Raw genomic sequence first — 17,094 nt, 5'->3', positions numbered from 1 at the left:
GAGTTAGATATTATTATATTACTTTTGGATTTTTTCTACTTTGAGTTGATGGTTGACAATTCTGTATTTGTTAAGTTTGCCTTATATCTGTGCATTTTACTAATGTGATGATTTTACACAGGGATCTATAACACTGTAATTTGTTGTTTTTCCCCTCTGTCCTTCTAAGTGACTAGAACAGTTTTTGGGGTGGTTGTGTATTCCAGTAGTATGTACATTTGACATATTAGAGGCACAATCCAGACTAGTGGGGGGCTGTGTCACCCCAGCTCTGCAACCTTGGGGGTCTTACAATGCCTTGCTGTGTTAGCTCCCACCCTGGGCCAGTCAAACAGCTTTCCAGCATACAAGCCACACCCTGAGTGCCTGTGTATAACTGCAGCCTGCCACCTGTACCTGAACTCTCACCAGCCTTTGTAATACTGCAGGGTGACCCCAACACACACCCCCATCCCAGATCTTCCCCCAGAAATGTATGTCTTGTACTGCCCAGCCCTCTCCTAGGCAGAGCAAATATATTAAGTCCATTATTCCTTTAAGGGAATAATATGCCAGTTTATAACCTAATTTAAACATACTGGTTTAAGTAAAACAAATTTGTTAACTACAAACAGATAATTTTAAGGTATACAAGTAATAAGCCATGAAAGTCAGAAATGGTTACAAGAAGAATAAAACACTTACTAACATTTAAGAACTTATCTTAGTTGCAAAGCAAACTGTCTCACCACATACTCCAACAGGTTACTGATCACACTCTCAGGTCAGAACCCCTCCCCTATGGTCCAATGACTGTTCCTTTTATCTTCTCAGGTACAAAGATTGAGGTGGGCAGGGAGAGAGGAGGAGGCTCCTTTGGGGTGTTTGCCCCTCCTATTTATAGTTTCAGTCCCCCCCTTGGAAAACATTTCCAACTGAAACCTAGGAGACAAAGAGTCTCTGTATAAGGATAGTCCCTGCTGTTTTCTCTCCTACTTGATGACTCTGTTTACTGCTTAAATGCAAATTAAGGCAAGCAGAGATTCCTTCCTTTGTTTAGAACAGATCTGATTTCTACCTAGGCAGAGCTGTAGGGTTTGGAACATGTGTTAAAAATATCATACAGTGGAACTGTGTAACTTCTCATGCAATGTTACCACACATATTTTACCAGGAAAATACTAACCAGCAAATTATGAGTTTTCAAATGATAACTTATGAGACATACTTTGTACAAAGATTATTACAATAGTGTGTATGATGTGGATGTAGGGTTATATTCCATTATAGAAAATTAGTATAATTAATATCTGGAGAAAATGTTATATGTGAGTGGATGTGTTTTGGAACTGTGCCTGAAACTTGTAGACACTGTAGTGTTTGAGAACTGTAGCCGTATACATTCCTATTGGTGCTTTGTCTAATTGGAGTAGCGGATTATTAAAACAGGACCCTAGATTTTGCTTATATTGTAGAATGATTTGAACTATACTGGCTTCTTTGTAGCAGAAAAGAGGAGGTTTTTTTGCCAAACTTAAAATTCCTGATAAACGTATGAGGACGCTCACATCTCTCCATTTTAGAGAATGTTCAGTGGGTGTCGCTGAGATATGAATCAAGCTGGTTTTACTTGTTGCAGGCCCTGTCTGAACAACCCTGAGTGCTGAAATTGGCAGGCTGACCTGTAATGCTGATATACACCGTTGCCAACTCTCCCTGAATGCATCCGATGAAGTGAGCTGTAGCCCAGGAAAGCTTATGCTCAAATACATTTGTTAGTCTCTAAGGTGCCACAAGTCCTCCTGTTCTTTTTGCGGATACAGACTAACACGGCTGCTATTGTGAAACCTCTCCCTAAAACTAGTGAGTCTCACCCCTGTGTTTCACTGGCAGCCCCCCTGGACAGAGTCTTTGAGGCTCTTTGCGCTCAGGGCTTGAGTGCCTGGTTTGAAAGAGACGTTTCTCTTTCAGGGCGGGGATAAAAACCTTTATCGGCCAGGCCTGAAGAGTCACAAACCAGGGAGTCAAGCAAAATACGCTCCCCCCCCCACCCACCTCCCTTGTCTCTGTTTAAGGAAACGGATGATTTTTACGCCAACCTCCCGCTCTGCTGGGGGCGGGGCGCTGGCCTACGAGCACGTGGCGTGGGGAACGGTTACTGCGGGGGGGCGGAGCAGCCGCCTGGGCATTCCGGCCTCACGGCTGCCCTGCGGCCCGAAGAGCGCTGACGTCACTGCTAATGGGTGGGGTGGGGGCACGTGGTTTATTTTGTCGCGTCAGGCGGGGGGAGGGGCTCGCTGGGCCGCTTGGCACCTCCCCACCCGTCCTTTGCCCCGCCCCCCGCTGTTCGGCGCTCTCCTCCTGCGCATGCGCTCATCTGCCTGGCTGCCTGAGCGAGCCCCGGAAGAGGTGGTGGCCGAGGGCCGGGCTTGTTGAGCTGCGGCTCGCCTCGCACGCGGGCTGCCGCTCGGCTCACCCTCGCCGCCCCCGTTCATTGGGCGCTGCCTCGGGGTCGTGGCGGTCTGACCCGGGAGCGCAGCCGGGTCGCTGCGCACGCGCTCTGGCGGCGGCGCGGGTTGGCGAGTCTCTCGGAGTCCAAGCCAACGGTTTGAAGGGAGAACGAGGCCGTCTGGAACCCCCAGGGCCGGCGCGCGAGCGGCCGCTTCATCCGCGGCGGAGACGGCGGCGCCAGCTCCGCCGGGGGGAGGGGAGCGCAGCGCGGGAGGGAGCCCCACGCACAAAATGGCGAATAAAGAGAGTAAGAGACGGCGGGGCCCGGCCGGTGCCTGTTCGGGCTGGAGGGTCGGGGGTCGGCGGGTTTCTTCTCCCCGGGCAAGGCGAGGTGGGGGCGTCTCTCGGCTCCGGGTCTCTCGGGGCGGGCGGCGGGGCGGGGCGATCCCGGTGCCGCGGGGCTGAGCGGCCCGCAGCTCGCGAGGAGGGGAGCGCGTGGCCGGGTGGAGCCGCCGCTGGGTCTCGCCGCGAGCGGGCGTCGGCTTAGGGGGAAAAAAAATAAACCGCGAGGCCGCGGGTGTTTCCGCCTCCCCCACCCGCCCCGGCTCCTGGGAGCCGCCCGCCTAGCGCGCCTCTGCCTGTCTGTCTGTCCGCCCGTCCGTCCGTGCAGTGTTCGAGGACACCGTGGAGGAGCGTGTCATCAACGAAGAGTACAAAATCTGGAAGAAGAACACCCCGTTCCTGTATGACCTGGTGATGACCCACGCCCTCGAGTGGCCCAGCCTCACGGTGCAGTGGCTGCCTGATGTGACGAGGTGAGACTGCTGCCTGCACTCCCCTTACCTGCGTAAACCCTCCTGTGCCGTGTTGGGGATAAACTTTTAGGGTGCCAGTAAAAGTAGAAGCTGGCAAGAGGGACATAATCTCTATTTAAGCAGTCAGTCCTGTCTTCAGTATCTGAACTATTCCTCTTGCTTCACCGCAGAATAAAGAGCTCACTGCTTGGAGTACCAAAACTGGAAAATCTGTTCAATGTCAAAAGCCTTTACCTCCATTAACATGGGTTTACCATAGCAGGGGCTGATGTCAAAATGCCTCCACTTAAATTATGTGCGCATAGAAGTCTTATTTATACTATTCAAGAAATAGTGACAAACGCTCTAAAAGACGGATGTCAGTTTTGTTAAAGATGTACTTGTCAGATTTACTGATGTCAAGAACACCTGGAGTTCAACTTGTAAACATATATGTTGATATGCCTAATATGGTAGGGGAAAGTGTTTTCCCCAATTAATCTGTAGTCTCCCATAGAAATTGGGATGATACAGAAGAACTTTGCCTCTAAAAAATATTTACAAGTATAGTATAACTGTGTTCAACTTTTTGACGTCTGTTTTATTGAACAGGCCTGAAGGAAAGGATTATGCCCTTCATTGGCTAGTGTTGGGAACACATACCTCCGATGAACAAAACCATTTGGTTGTTGCAAGGGTCCAGATTCCTAATGATGATGCTCAGTTTGATGCTTCTCACTATGATAGTGAGAAGGGAGGTGAGTATTGCAGGGATTTTTAGATTGTGTTGTTCTAGCAGCAGTGTTAAACAGTACATATCTTGTTTAATAGCATTCTAACTTTAACTTTAAAAATATTTTTCTTAAGAGTCTATTTGTATACTAAACTTGTTTATTGTATATAACAGTGACTCTCAACCTTTCCAGACTACTGTATGCCTTTCAGGAGACTGATTTGTCTTGCATAACCCAAATTTCACCTCCCTTAAAAGACTACTTGCTTACAAAATCAGACTTAAAAATACAAAAGTATCACAGAACACTGTAACTGAAAAATTGATTATTTTCTTATCTTTACCATATAATTTATAAAGTAAATCTATTGGAATATAAATATTTTACTTACCTTTCCGTCTCTAGTATATAGAGTGGTATACACAAGTCAATGTCTGTATTTTAGTTTGTACTAACCTCGCTAGTGCATTTTATGTAGCCTGTTATAAAACTAGGCAAATATCTAGATGAGTTGATGTACCCCCTGGAAGACCTCTGCATACCCCCATGGATACGTGTGCCACTGGCATATAGTGTAGTTCTAGAGCTGGGGTGCACACACCCCCTAAGGGGTGTGTGATTCCCTTTCTGGGGGTGTGAGACATGCCAGCTTTTTTTAGAAGGTAAATCATCGAAAACACAAATTAAGCACAGGCACGTAAGTACAACTACTTTGTTTCATCAAATCTATGTATTTATTAACAGCATATGTTTTTTAACCATTACTGTAATATACAAACAACAAATATGTCTAGGTTTAAAGAACTGACCTACTTCAACGATTTTTGATAAGGGGTGCAAGAACATATTTTGAGAACCAAAGGGGTACAGACTGCAGTAAAGGTTAAGAACCACTATTCTAGAGCCTTAATATATTTTACACTGACCCTTTTTAAAAAAATCTGAAAGCTGATAACAATTCACGTTAAGTCAGTATTGGAGAACCTCCTGCAAAAGTCTTCTACGGTAACTCCTCACTTAACATTGTAGTTATGTTCCTGAAAAAAGCAATTTTAAGTGAAAAGACGTTAAATGAATCCAATTTCCCCATAAGATTAAATGTAAATGTGGGGGGGTTAGGTTCCAAGGACATTTTTTGGGAGCAGACAAAAGGCATTATGTACTGTACCGTACTGTGATTGGGAGGTGCCCCTGGCTTCCCCACTCAGGCACAGCCCGCTGCTGGCGAGGACACTAGGAAGTACCTTGCACAGCAACAGCGACAGCTTTCCCCCAGAAGAACAGGTGCCGACTTTGCCAGGGGATGCTCCAGGCCTGCCTCTTCCCACCCCCACTCCACCTCCTCTCTGGAGCATGCCACGTCCCTGCTCCTCCCCCTCTTTCCCAGCACTTCCCTGCCACCAAACAGCTGTTTGACGGCGCTTAGGACTTTCTGGGAGGGAGAGGGAGGAGGTGGAGAAGAGGAACTTGTTCAATGCTCCCTTGCAAAGTCGCTGCTCTTTGACAGAATCTTACAAGCAGTGGACAGAGCAGGCAGCCAAGTGATGTTCTAAGGGAGCATTGCACAACTTTAAACGAGCATGTTGCCTAATGGAGCAGTGACGTAACTTCGAAACAACATTAAGCGGGAGGACGTTAAGTGAAGAGTTACTGTATTGGACATAAATGTTGACTTCATTAGCTCTTTCATTTGTGACACTAAAGCAAACTGGTAGACTAGCTTGAGCAAGAGATGTACCCCTCTGAAGGTGTTACGGCTGGTCACTACTTATTGTGATGACCTGTTCAGTTTAAGAATACTTCACTGCTATCAAGATAAGATCACTTTTAAGATTTTATATTAAAGGGGTGTAATGTATTTAATCTTCCATGTGACTTGTATTACTACATTAAACAACTTGCGATTATGAAAAGCCTGAGAACACTGGCTTAACACACTTGAAATAGTTCACATGATTTTAACCAAAAACATTTTTTTATATGTATTTAAAAAAAAATCTAGAATTTGGTGGCTTTGGATCTGTAACTGGTAAAATTGAAACTGAAATTAAAATTAACCATGAAGGTGAAGTAAATCGTGCTCGCTACATGCCCCAGAACCCGTGCATCATTGCTACAAAAACACCTTCCTCTGATGTGCTGGTTTTTGATTACACCAAACATCCATCTAAACCAGGTGGGTCAAACTGCTTGAATTTGTATACAGTGTCTTCTCTAGTATAACACATGTAGTCTAGAAACAAAGTGTAATAACATGAGTCTGACAGTAGTCTGGTTTATTGTATTGTGATGCAAAAGCACTACGTGTCTGAAGGTGCCTTAACTCCCGTGCTAGTTAAAAACAATTTGGATTAGTTAGAATATGCTTGGGGTAATTAAGCTCAGGAATTTTGTCTACGTATTTCAGACTTGAGGTGATAGAGCAGGAGGACCCTCTGTGGCTATCTTTAGCTATCATCAAGTGTCTTGTAACCTACTCTGAACACGAAATTGAAAAGCAAATCCTGTTTCTCCTTGTAGTAAGCATATGCAGACAATTTTGCAGTTTTATTTTATTTTGCAATGCAAAAAATAAAAATTCGATCAATTATAATCCATCATATTCATATTGTCTAAAGGAGCTCTAAGAGCTAAACAGTGGTTTGGTTCTTTTTCAGACCCAAGTGGAGAATGTAATCCTGACCTTAGGCTAAGAGGACACCAAAAAGAAGGCTACGGTTTATCATGGAATTCCAATTTGAGTGGACACCTTCTCAGTGCATCTGATGATCATGTAAGAAACTAACTTCCTCCTTTGTTAATACAAAACAAAAGGAAGAGTTGCTGATTCACATGGCCTAATAGTATTTTTCTCCATAAAATCTCTTCCACTGGTCTTCTCCATCCAGCGTGCATCAAAATGTCTTCATATTTTAAATTTTAGATGTTCATGTTTCTATCCTTTATACCCTGAAAGCCCGCTTACCATGACACATCATCCTTAACAGAAGGAGGTTGCGACACCTCTATAGCTAGTTAATGCCTATCCTGTAATAGCTACTCCTGGGGGAATGCTTCACACACAAAAATTAAAAAATTCTGCTTTTAAAAATTCTGCATATTTTATCTATCAAAATAGTGTAATATAATCACACCAGTTTCAATTGTTTTGGTAATTTATTTAAACTACAATACAGAAAAAAGTCACTAAACTATTCAGCATTTCCTAAAACATGAAAGTTGCAAACACTGTAGATAATACCCTGCATTCCAGTTAAATTACATTACAGAACACCAAACAGCCAAAAAAAAAAAAAGTAGAATTTCATTTTAAATTGCTCAGATTTTCACACACAAGTCATACAGTTTTGCTAATCATTGTCCTGGACCTGGCTGGGTACTTTGGGAAGTGCTTGGTTCTGATTGTCCTGACATTTTATTGACTGCTTGGTAAATGTTTTATTTGCCCTCAGTCTTTTTTTAATGTGTTAAGTCAAATAAATCCTGAGCTGTAATCTAACTCTATTGTGCCACTTTGGCACAGGAAAAAAAGTAAGAAAGTACATAGATCTTCTTAGCTGATTCCCTGACTGTCATTTATAAGGCTTTAAATCATTCCGGCAATGTAGGGGCCTTAAAACTTTTACAGGTTTTATGCTCCTGGGGGAATTGACTGAGAATGTTAATGTTCCTATTGTTAGTTAACTGTTCCCAATGTGTGTTGGTTTTTTTGGTTTGTTTTTTTAATACTGGAAAAATACACCAAGCCTTTAATTTCAGAGTAATCTTACAGAAGAAAGGAAGGAAGAAAAAGCAAATAATTATGTGAGGGTGTTATTCTTGGGATTAGACACTTGCATCAAGATACTCCACAGCCATGGTTGCATATATGCCAATTCTCACAGATGACTTAAAAGCTGAAGCGGCATTCCAGACCTTGACTTTCACTCGGAGACTTGCAGAAAAGTAGCTCGCTCCTGTAGCTTTGGTAAAGGGATGTTACCTGGTGGGGCTATGAAATATTCCTCAGCTGTTTCTCTGGCATTTCGCAGAAGCTCCTCAGTGCAATTGCCTTCTGTGATGTTATCTTCTCTGAGATACAGACATCTGTCCTCTAGCACTGAATCCATTGGTTCTACCCCTTCTGTGTTAACAGCATGAAGTTGATAGTTACTAGGCAGGCAGGCTGCTGCTACATTGCTGCCTCAGAGAATGAGATCAATTTAACCATCAACAGCAACATTAACAATGGTTGCTTTTTCTTTTAATTTAAGTCTTTATTTTCAAAAACTGTTATGCTTTAAACCGTTAAATTACTCCATTTAAAAACAGTGTACTATCTCATTTGCTTAGCTGTGCGATCTTCTGATGAAAGAACAATAGTGGGAAGTAAACTTGAAGGATTTTGGTTTGAGTAGAATCTTACACAGCTCCATGTAAATAAAGTGACAGAAACTTCTTGAATGTGTCAGGTCAATAGCCATATATTCCAGGACGAAACTTGACAACTCTCTTCCTGATTACTGAAAGATACTGGATGTAGTCATACATGTACTGATCAGAATCAATCCAGATGAAGTTTTTAAAACTATCACTAGAGGCAAAGTCTGTTTTATTTAACTGGAACACCATGAACTGGGAAATACAGCCCTCTGTACTACTACTGGGTGCTCTAAAACTTTGGGATCATCCCCATACAGAATCTTGGCCTTTTTCTAGGCAGGCAGGCTGCTACATTTCTGCCTCAGGGACAGAGCCTGCCTTGTGCATAATAAAAAGCCCTACCCCTCCACACCAGTCTCTTGCTTGTTGGCATGAACTCACATCCAACCCTGCCCCCTGACAGTGATCAATGTCTCCCACACAGGCACGCACGCCAGCCCTCTTCCCCCTGCAGTGTTTTGTGTCTCTGAGGCTGGTCGAAGTATTTGGTGGACTACAAAAACTACATTCTAATAAAGTCTGGGCAGAGACCCCAGTAGGAATATCATAGACTTCCTTTGGCTTCAGTAAGTTTTCTTTTTATAGGCAGTTATGATGGTGGTGTTTAAGGGTATAACTTCATTAAATTAGGCTTTTTAAAAGACAAGAATGATGGTCTCAAGTTACAGAAAACACATGAATGCCAGCAGTGTGGCATAACTATGTTAACAGTTCTAAAACCTCTGAATATTGAACTTGTATTCTGATATCAGACAACATAATTGGAATACAACTAAATTACTATCCATGTACTGAAGGATTTACACCAGGAAAGCAAGTCTGAACAATAAATTACATTGTATTAAAATGTGACTTTTGTCTGCAGACTGTTTGTCTGTGGGATATAAGTGGAGGACCAAAAGAAGGCAAAGTTGTTGATGCTAAAGCAATCTTTACGGGACATTCTGCAGTAGTAGAAGATGTGGCATGGCATCTGCTTCATGAATCTTTATTTGGATCAGTTGCTGATGATCAGAAGCTTATGATGTAAGTTTGGGAGGAGAGTTGGGGGTGGGGAGAAGCTGAGCAGTTCTCTGGAACTTATAATTATTTGCCTGCTTGTCAATGCAACAGTCTAGACAAGCACTGCACACTGCCTAATTAAAGAAAGATATCTATTCAGGCTATGAGGTGGCCTGCAATCCTAAAATACTCTAGTCTTCTGTTGCATTAACGTGAAGTTAAATAACCTAGATTTTACAGCATTACTTGTATTTCTAGGAATCTGGATAGGAATAATCCTAAATGTGCATTTCCTTCTATTTGTCTTACTGTTCAATGTTACTATATGTTCCATTCTATGCATTCGATGAAGTGGGCTGTAGCCCACAAAAGCTTATGCTCAAATACATTTGTTCGTCTCCAAGGTGCCACAAATACTCCTGTTCTTTTTGTGGATACAGACTAAGACGGCTGCTGCTCTGAAACCTGTTCAGTGTTGTTTTTCTTACTAAGACTACATTGTAAATCTAGATCTGTGGTTAAACAAATGGTGAATGGGAATCCTGATTCTACAGTTTCTCTTGTGACCTACAGATTTTGGGTTCTTTTATGGTCCCATCATTGTAGGTGCAAAGCCATGTTGCTATGATCCATAGAACCACTGCTCAGCTGGCACGTAATCTTGTGGGTGTCTAAAATCACTAGATGCCTAAATTTCTGCTGTAAAAAGTTCTTTAGCACCTAAGTTTCTACCTCCAAATATGTGCATTGCTGCCTTAGGTAGGCATCCGGACACCTAAGTCCCAGTGCAATTCTCAAACCAGGTGAAGATCTGTGTTGCCCTCCCTATCTCTCCTGTGGGCCGGATCTGGCACGTGTGTGATCTGAACACAAAACAGCCACTTGGTTATGGCATATACTGAGGGGTAGGGAGAGAGTGTTTCTCAGTCGCGCCTGTTGAAGCTGTTCCACTTTAGCCCAATGAATGTTTGTCATATAGAGACAGTGAGGATGACTCTGTAGTCCAGTGATAGGGCACTTGCCTGAGAATTGGGAAACCCTGCTCAAATCCATTCTCCATAATCATGCGGAAGGAGGAATTTAACCTGGGTCTTCCATATTCCAGGTGAGTAACCTAACCAACGGGGGCTAAAAGTTATAAGGGAGGCTGTCACTGCTGTTCCCTCCTCAAGTCCTTTTGTTTAGCTAAGGCTATGTGCCTCAATCTTAATGTATTTATCCTCACAATACCCAGGAATTACAGTAGAAGGGGCACAGAGGGGCTAAGTAACTTAACGAAGGTCACACATGGAGTCTGCAGTGGAGCAGAAAATTGAACCTAGGCCTCACCAAGTCTTATGCTGGTGCCCTAACCCCTGGATCATCCTTCCCCTTGATTGACCTGATAATTCTATTTAAAAGCAAGCTGCAAATACCATCAAGTCAGGTGGACTGACTAAATATTAATCTAGTTGCTCTGAACTTTTTCAGAGATGTGAGGAATCCAATCATAACTGTTTACTCTAACAAATTACTTGACAGACTAATCATTCCCCTTGGTAAAAGGGAAAACTCTTGAGGTTGTACAGTAAATGCTTTGTTTTTACCAAAAAGTGAAATCCTGACTGCTATAAATCTTCTAACTGATTAGTATGTTCTAAAACAGATGGGATTGTACCAGTATGGAATGACAAATGACTCTCAATCCCCACCCCCGCCTTTTTTTTTTTTTTTTTTAATGTTGAAACTTGTATACCAGGCTTTTCAGCCTGGAAGGAATGTTTTAGTCCCAGAGTAACGTTTGTTAACTTTGTACAGATATTTAATGTGTATGGTTTTTATGTAGTATGAAATGAGTGCTAACTTTGTGACCAGTGTTCATTCCACTATGGCCTGTTTAGATGAAAAGTTAGTGCGCAGCATACTAGTGTGCTGTAGATCCACACACCCTAGCTTGCTGGATGCAAACTGTTCATTTAGGCAAATCTTCAGACTGGGTTGTTTCAAGAACAGAACTCTTGCTGCAAAAGTCAGTGCTGAACAGGGTTTAGTGTGTGAGAACTGGTTCTCCCTTCTACCACCTTTGACTGGCATATTTTTTTTTTTGTGTGTTCTTCCTTTTTCCCACCCCTTCATCCAAAAAAGTTGGGACACGAGGTCCAATACTACATCCAAGCCAAGTCATTCTGTAGATGCCCATACAGCCGAGGTCAACTGCCTGTCCTTCAATCCCTACAGCGAGTTCATTCTAGCAACTGGTTCTGCTGACAAGGTGTTTTACTTATGTATATTTTTAACATACTATACAAATTGAATGTATATGCTCCTAAAAGTGTGCTTAGACACTAGTCACAAATGCCAATAAAACAAGTGCAAAGGGTAGCTAAAATGTATTAATTGAAAATTGAGTAACTTCAGAGGCTTTTGGAGTAAAAGTATCTTTTTTTTTTTCCCCCCCTTTCCCTCACAGACTGTGGCTTTGTGGGATCTGCGAAACCTTAAATTAAAACTTCATTCTTTTGAGTCTCATAAGGATGAAATCTTTCAGGTGGGCACAAGAAAAATGAATAACTTGAAGGTTTTAGAATAAGGTTGTGCATATTGCTGAGAGCTCCGGATCAGGTGGGAATATGGTTTGGTTTGGAATTCTGATATTGTGATCAATTGAAATATATCTGATCACTGAGATCTGTTTCAAGAACTAATAGCTGAACTAATGCCACTATTAAGCCTTAGTTTAAGCAACATAGGTAATGTGAGTAGACTTTTTTCCTCTTCTCTCCCAAAGTATATTCACAAGTCTGCCGGCTTTCTAACTTGCTGCTTTAACAGCAGCACACAAACTGGCGTTTTATGGGAAATGCTTCATTAGATACTCTCTCACTAGGGTTAAAATAAAATTTATAGGGCAAGTATAAAAGCCCAGCAGCTTTTTCTCAGTAGAATTTAAAACAATTCTTGTCTATGTATCTGTGCCTCCCCCAAATCCTTCAGTGTGCCCTGAAAGATAACAGATTTGGGCTATTTCAGATGGGTAAAGAATAGATTCTGAAGTTGAGGACCCCTCTCAAAGAAATCCTGGGCACCAGTTTCCTCTCAGAGGGTTCTCCAGCTTTGAGCACTCTGCACTAGCTGTAGCACGACATGCGGGGAGAGATGGTTCTTAACAGTAGCAGATCACAAGCCATTTATGGATTTATAGATGACAATCAGCTCTCCAAAACCAACTGGTAACTAATCAGCCAGTGTAGATCCAGAAGATTGCTTTCATGTGCACCTGAGAAGATATGCACAGGGAAGCTGTCTTTTTGTTTGAGTCAAAAAAATCTCCTAAGATATGTACGATAGAGGTCTGGAGTATAAGACTTAGCTTGACCCAGACTCATGTTCCTAAAATATGTATTTCCAAAAAAAAATTCACAAACAGAAGGCAATTCTAATTCCAGATATTCCCTTAAAGCTGTGAGACTTTATTCAATTACTATTCATTTTATGTATGATTAGGCAGGTTTAAAAGTGACTTGCGGACACAGTTGACCATTGTAGAAAATGGAACTAAATAATACTGACCCTTTATGGTAGTATAACAGTTTTTAATGGTATATTTCTTGTGGTTGGATTTCTTCCATGAGGAAACTTAAGATCCTCTGAATTGAAGGAAAGCCTTGATATTGGGGTACATGAAGTGAGAAGTAGTCTATATATTTTTGAGTCTAACTTCTCTAAACTTGTCCTTTTTTATTAAAAATGTTGGTCAGTTATGGCCGTAGCAGTTCAAGCACTGATAGTTAAAATTGGCAATGTTGGTCACATCTAAAGTTACTAGTTCAGAATACATGCAAAGTCAGTAACTTCATACTCCTATTTTTGAGAGATGTTCTCTTCTTACAGGTTCACTGGTCTCCTCATAATGAAACAATTCTTGCTTCAAGTGGTACTGATCGTCGGCTAAACGTATGGGATCTAAGGTAAAGAGTGATTCTGTTCCTTTATTTAAAATCTATATGTAGGTAGCAGACAAGTATCCAATATATGCAGTAGGCTTTGCATTTGTACTTAAATTGTAGGCTTAATTATTTTTAGGGATAAGCTTTTTTTCTATTTAAAAACTAGCAAACTTCAGTGTAGGAATACTATGCTGTCTTTTTACTGATCTTTGCCAGTTATGTTGGGGGGGGGGGAAAGAAGGTGGGGGAGAAAAAGCTTCTGAACAACTCTGCATGTCTTTCCCCCTCATCTTTTTAGTAATAAGTGATCTCTGCCCCAAGGGTCCTTTATTGATCTAATCTGCAGAATCTGATTTTTTCAGCAGCCAGTTGTGATGACCCATGTTTGAGGATTAAAACTTCTGGTGAAGAATAAGCAGCAAGAGTAGGAATTGAAAACAAAGATATTTTCTCAGCGCGAGTGCCCCTGATAGGAGAAGGGCATAACCCTCCATTAGCTATTACTTTTTTTTAAACCTTAATTCACAAATTGGCTTCTTGCCTGCCTCAGTGAGATTAACTACTTCAAGATTAAGGGTTTAAATCTACTTCCTTTAAACAGCATTGTTTTCTTTACAGTAAAATTGGAGAAGAGCAATCTGCAGAGGATGCAGAAGATGGGCCTCCTGAACTTTTGGTATGTATTTGCTGTCTTTAGCTTGAAGACCTGTTGATGCCTCATAAGAACTTATATCTTTATTCTTAGACTAAAGAACTGCAATAGCAGACCAGACCAATAATCTGTCTAATCCAGGATTTTACTTTAGGCAAATTCTTCAACGCCCCACTATCTCTCGGTACTTGATTGTGGCTCTCAACTGCTAAGTGAGTTTTAAGGCAGTGGTTCTTAATGCTCCTTTGTATAAGTGGTGCGCAGAGTGCCATTGCTGCAGTAGGTCTGCAATGTTGCCTCTATCCAAGGTCAGGTAGCATCTAGAAAACACAGCTGTAGGTTATACTTTTAACTATGTAGAAACGAAAACTAAACTACTACCTCAAGTTATCATTGAAACAAAGTATAGTGTTTAATGTTTCCTAGGTAGATAGTCATTTAGAGGTCTTAGCAACTTAATGCTGCTATAAATGGCTGTGTTGCTAATAGCAACCTTACAGGAGGAAAGGAAATATTGTGAAATAGCTTCTTTAGTTCATGTTAGGCTCTCCATCAAATGATTTACAAGCACACTATATTTTGTGTGCAACTATGTGGGAAAACAGTTGCTATTGGTTGACTTCCACATCCAGTAAGAACTCTTCATCTTGCTTCTGAGTAAAATAACCTAATATAGAGCTTTATGAAAAGGCAGGAGGGTGCTGTGCCAAGTAACACAGGTAGCAACTATGCTTTTTAAAATGGTGTTTCCTGCCTTCTCCTCAACAGTCCTGATCTGAAGTGTGTGTGTGTGGGCGGCATTTACATGTTGTTTGTGGAGTATGTGTTAAGGCAGCTTCTTTAAAACTGCACCTCAGATCTCCACTTACAGTAGAACCTCAGAGTTACGAACACCAGAGCTAAGAACTGACTAGTCAGCCCCACACACCTCATTTGGAATAGGCAGCAGCAGAGACACGGGGGGGGGGGGGGGGAGAAAGGCAAATACAGGACAGTACCATGTTACATGTAAACTACTAAATAATAAAGGGAAAGCAGCATTTTTCTACTGCATAGTAAAGTTTCAAAGCTGTATTAAGTCAGTGTTCAGTTGTAAATTTTTGAAAGAACAACCATAACGTTTTGTTCAGAGTTTCGAACAGCCTCCATTCCCTAGGCGTTTGTAACTCTGAGGTTCTACTGTACATAGTAAAACCTTTGTTTTACTTTGTTAGCTAATGAGAATAGTAAATTAAAATATTTCACTACTTCAGTAATTGTCTAGAGATGTCTTGGGTCATTAAATTTGATCTTCTTAACAGTTTATTCATGGAGGACACACTGCAAAGATTTCAGATTTTAGTTGGAACCCTAACGAACCCTGGGTAATCTGCTCTGTATCTGAGGACAACATAATGCAAATATGGCAAATGGTGAGTGTCAAACTTAATTTCTGTATTGTTTTCTGCTTCATTATATAAATGAAAAAGGAGGTTATCCTTCTCTTAAAAAAATCTTTAAAAAAGACAGACCATGTCTCATGTAGGCAATCTTTTTCCTCTAACTAACTTATGACCTGAACATTAAGACTAATATTCATACAAAAAAAGTTATCTGTTATGACTTGTATATCATTTTGAATTTTATTAAGAATATCTTGAACTAGAAATGGCTAATTTCTAATATATACCAAAAATATCCATTTCAACAGATGAGTTAACTGGAGCTAAGTTGATATTTTAGTATCTTCAAAAGAAGGAAAAATAGATCTTCAGAGTGAGTTTGCAGATATTCCAGGTTTATGTTATGCTATGCTATCCAGAATCTAAGCTTTTGTTTTACAAATGGCTTCTAGAACTCCTAATTGCAAAGTTAACTGCATTTTTAAGACTTCTGGGAGTCATGTTGGCAGTCGTTAATCCTAGTTAGTTATAGGATCTTAGTATTAAAGAGGAAGCCCTACATTATCAGAGTCCCTGTAAAGGCAGGACAATTGCCTAACAACGTGCATTTGATAGAAATTGACACCACATGAGTTTAGCCAGAAAACCACAGCTACTTAAATAACATCAACTAAATGTATATACAGATGTACCTCCCCTTCTATCAACTTGAGTTTTTTCCTTGTAAATTGAAGGATGTGTGTTTTTTGGAAGCAAATTAGTACTGGGATAGTAGTTTTAAAGTAAGACTGAAACTGGATATGAGATAGGGACAAAATGTTTTGGGTAAAGAGCTAAATGGATTACGATTAGCCTAAAGTGCATCAATTTCAAATATCGTATACATACTTTTAATATTAGTGTTGATTAGTCTAGCCATTTTACGTAATCTTAAAACTGACTTCCCTCTTTAAAGTCAGGGAAAGGGATACTTCTTTGAGAGCAGGATTATTTTCTCAGTGTCTATTCCTCAGTTCTGCAATCATATGACATCTAAGATTTGAAAAAATACTGTTAATCAAATGTGCCTACCACTTTTTGATACTTTGTAATACAATAACTTGTGTCTCTAGGCTGAAAACATTTACAATGATGAAGAACCAGATATAGCAGCGTCAGAACTGGAGGGTCAAGGAACATAACTTTCTCCTTAGGAATAGGAAGACAAGAATGTTGGGTGTTTGTGAAGTGGCTGACATTCATATAAATTATGTTATTGTTGGTTTTTGGTTGTTTTTTTTTTTTTTGACTACTATATACATTCAAAATATTCTCAGTTGAATGTAATGCTTATACCAATGCTTGATTTTTATCAAGCACAAAGCTTGTATAGTTGAATTTAATGGGATATCCCTGATTTATTTGTTTTTTGGGGGGGGGCACCTTGAAGTGAGCTATAGCAAACTGTACAGCATTTAGATATTGGGAAAAATAAGTGATTGAATACCAATGTCTATTTTTAAAACAAGCTTGCAGATTCCTGTAAATGATTAGACAACTCAAAATCCTCACTTTTCCTAGACTAAATGCATAAATGTTTTTATCATATGTAAAATGAGCTTTTCACTTTTACAGAACGCTTCCTTATTGGCTTTGCATAAATAAACTTTTTTGAAGAAAATGTTTGTTTGGTGTATTAATTGAAGAAGAAAATCTTAACTACTGCCTATTGGCAGTGCTCTCCAAAGAATAGGGTGGGTACCTTTCCATGTT

The 17,094-nt window shown here is 40.9% G+C and overlaps 1 protein-coding gene across 1 annotated transcript; it reads left to right on the top strand.

Annotated features, from left to right (window-relative positions):
- Positions 1–2,417: 2,417 nt before the first annotated feature.
- On the top strand, positions 2,418–17,002 carry RBBP7 (RB binding protein 7, chromatin remodeling factor). The gene is made up of 12 exons (XM_077816349.1): positions 2,418–2,737; positions 3,101–3,245; positions 3,837–3,982; positions 5,961–6,134; positions 6,616–6,731; positions 9,246–9,406; positions 11,507–11,633; positions 11,832–11,909; positions 13,253–13,329; positions 13,927–13,984; positions 15,262–15,372; positions 16,455–17,002. Exons 1-12 carry the CDS (start codon positions 2,722–2,724, stop codon positions 16,521–16,523), a joined length of 1,278 nt encoding a protein of 425 aa, XP_077672475.1. The 5' UTR covers positions 2,418–2,721; the 3' UTR covers positions 16,524–17,002.
- Positions 17,003–17,094: the final 92 nt, after the last annotated feature.

This window comes from Eretmochelys imbricata, chromosome 1, assembly GCF_965152235.1.
Source record: "Eretmochelys imbricata isolate rEreImb1 chromosome 1, rEreImb1.hap1, whole genome shotgun sequence".
NCBI classification, from domain to species: Eukaryota; Metazoa; Chordata; order Testudines; family Cheloniidae; genus Eretmochelys; species Eretmochelys imbricata.
This window is presented reverse-complemented; position numbering and strand designations above follow the sequence as displayed.

Coding starts and splice junctions, on each gene's coding strand:
- RBBP7 (XM_077816349.1), top strand. Junction 11,634..11,831: donor CAACTGGTTCTGCTGACAAG/GTGTTTTACTTA, acceptor TTTCCCTCACAG/ACTGTGGCTTTGTGGGATCT. Junction 13,330..13,926: donor CTAAACGTATGGGATCTAAG/GTAAAGAGTGAT, acceptor TTTTCTTTACAG/TAAAATTGGAGAAGAGCAAT.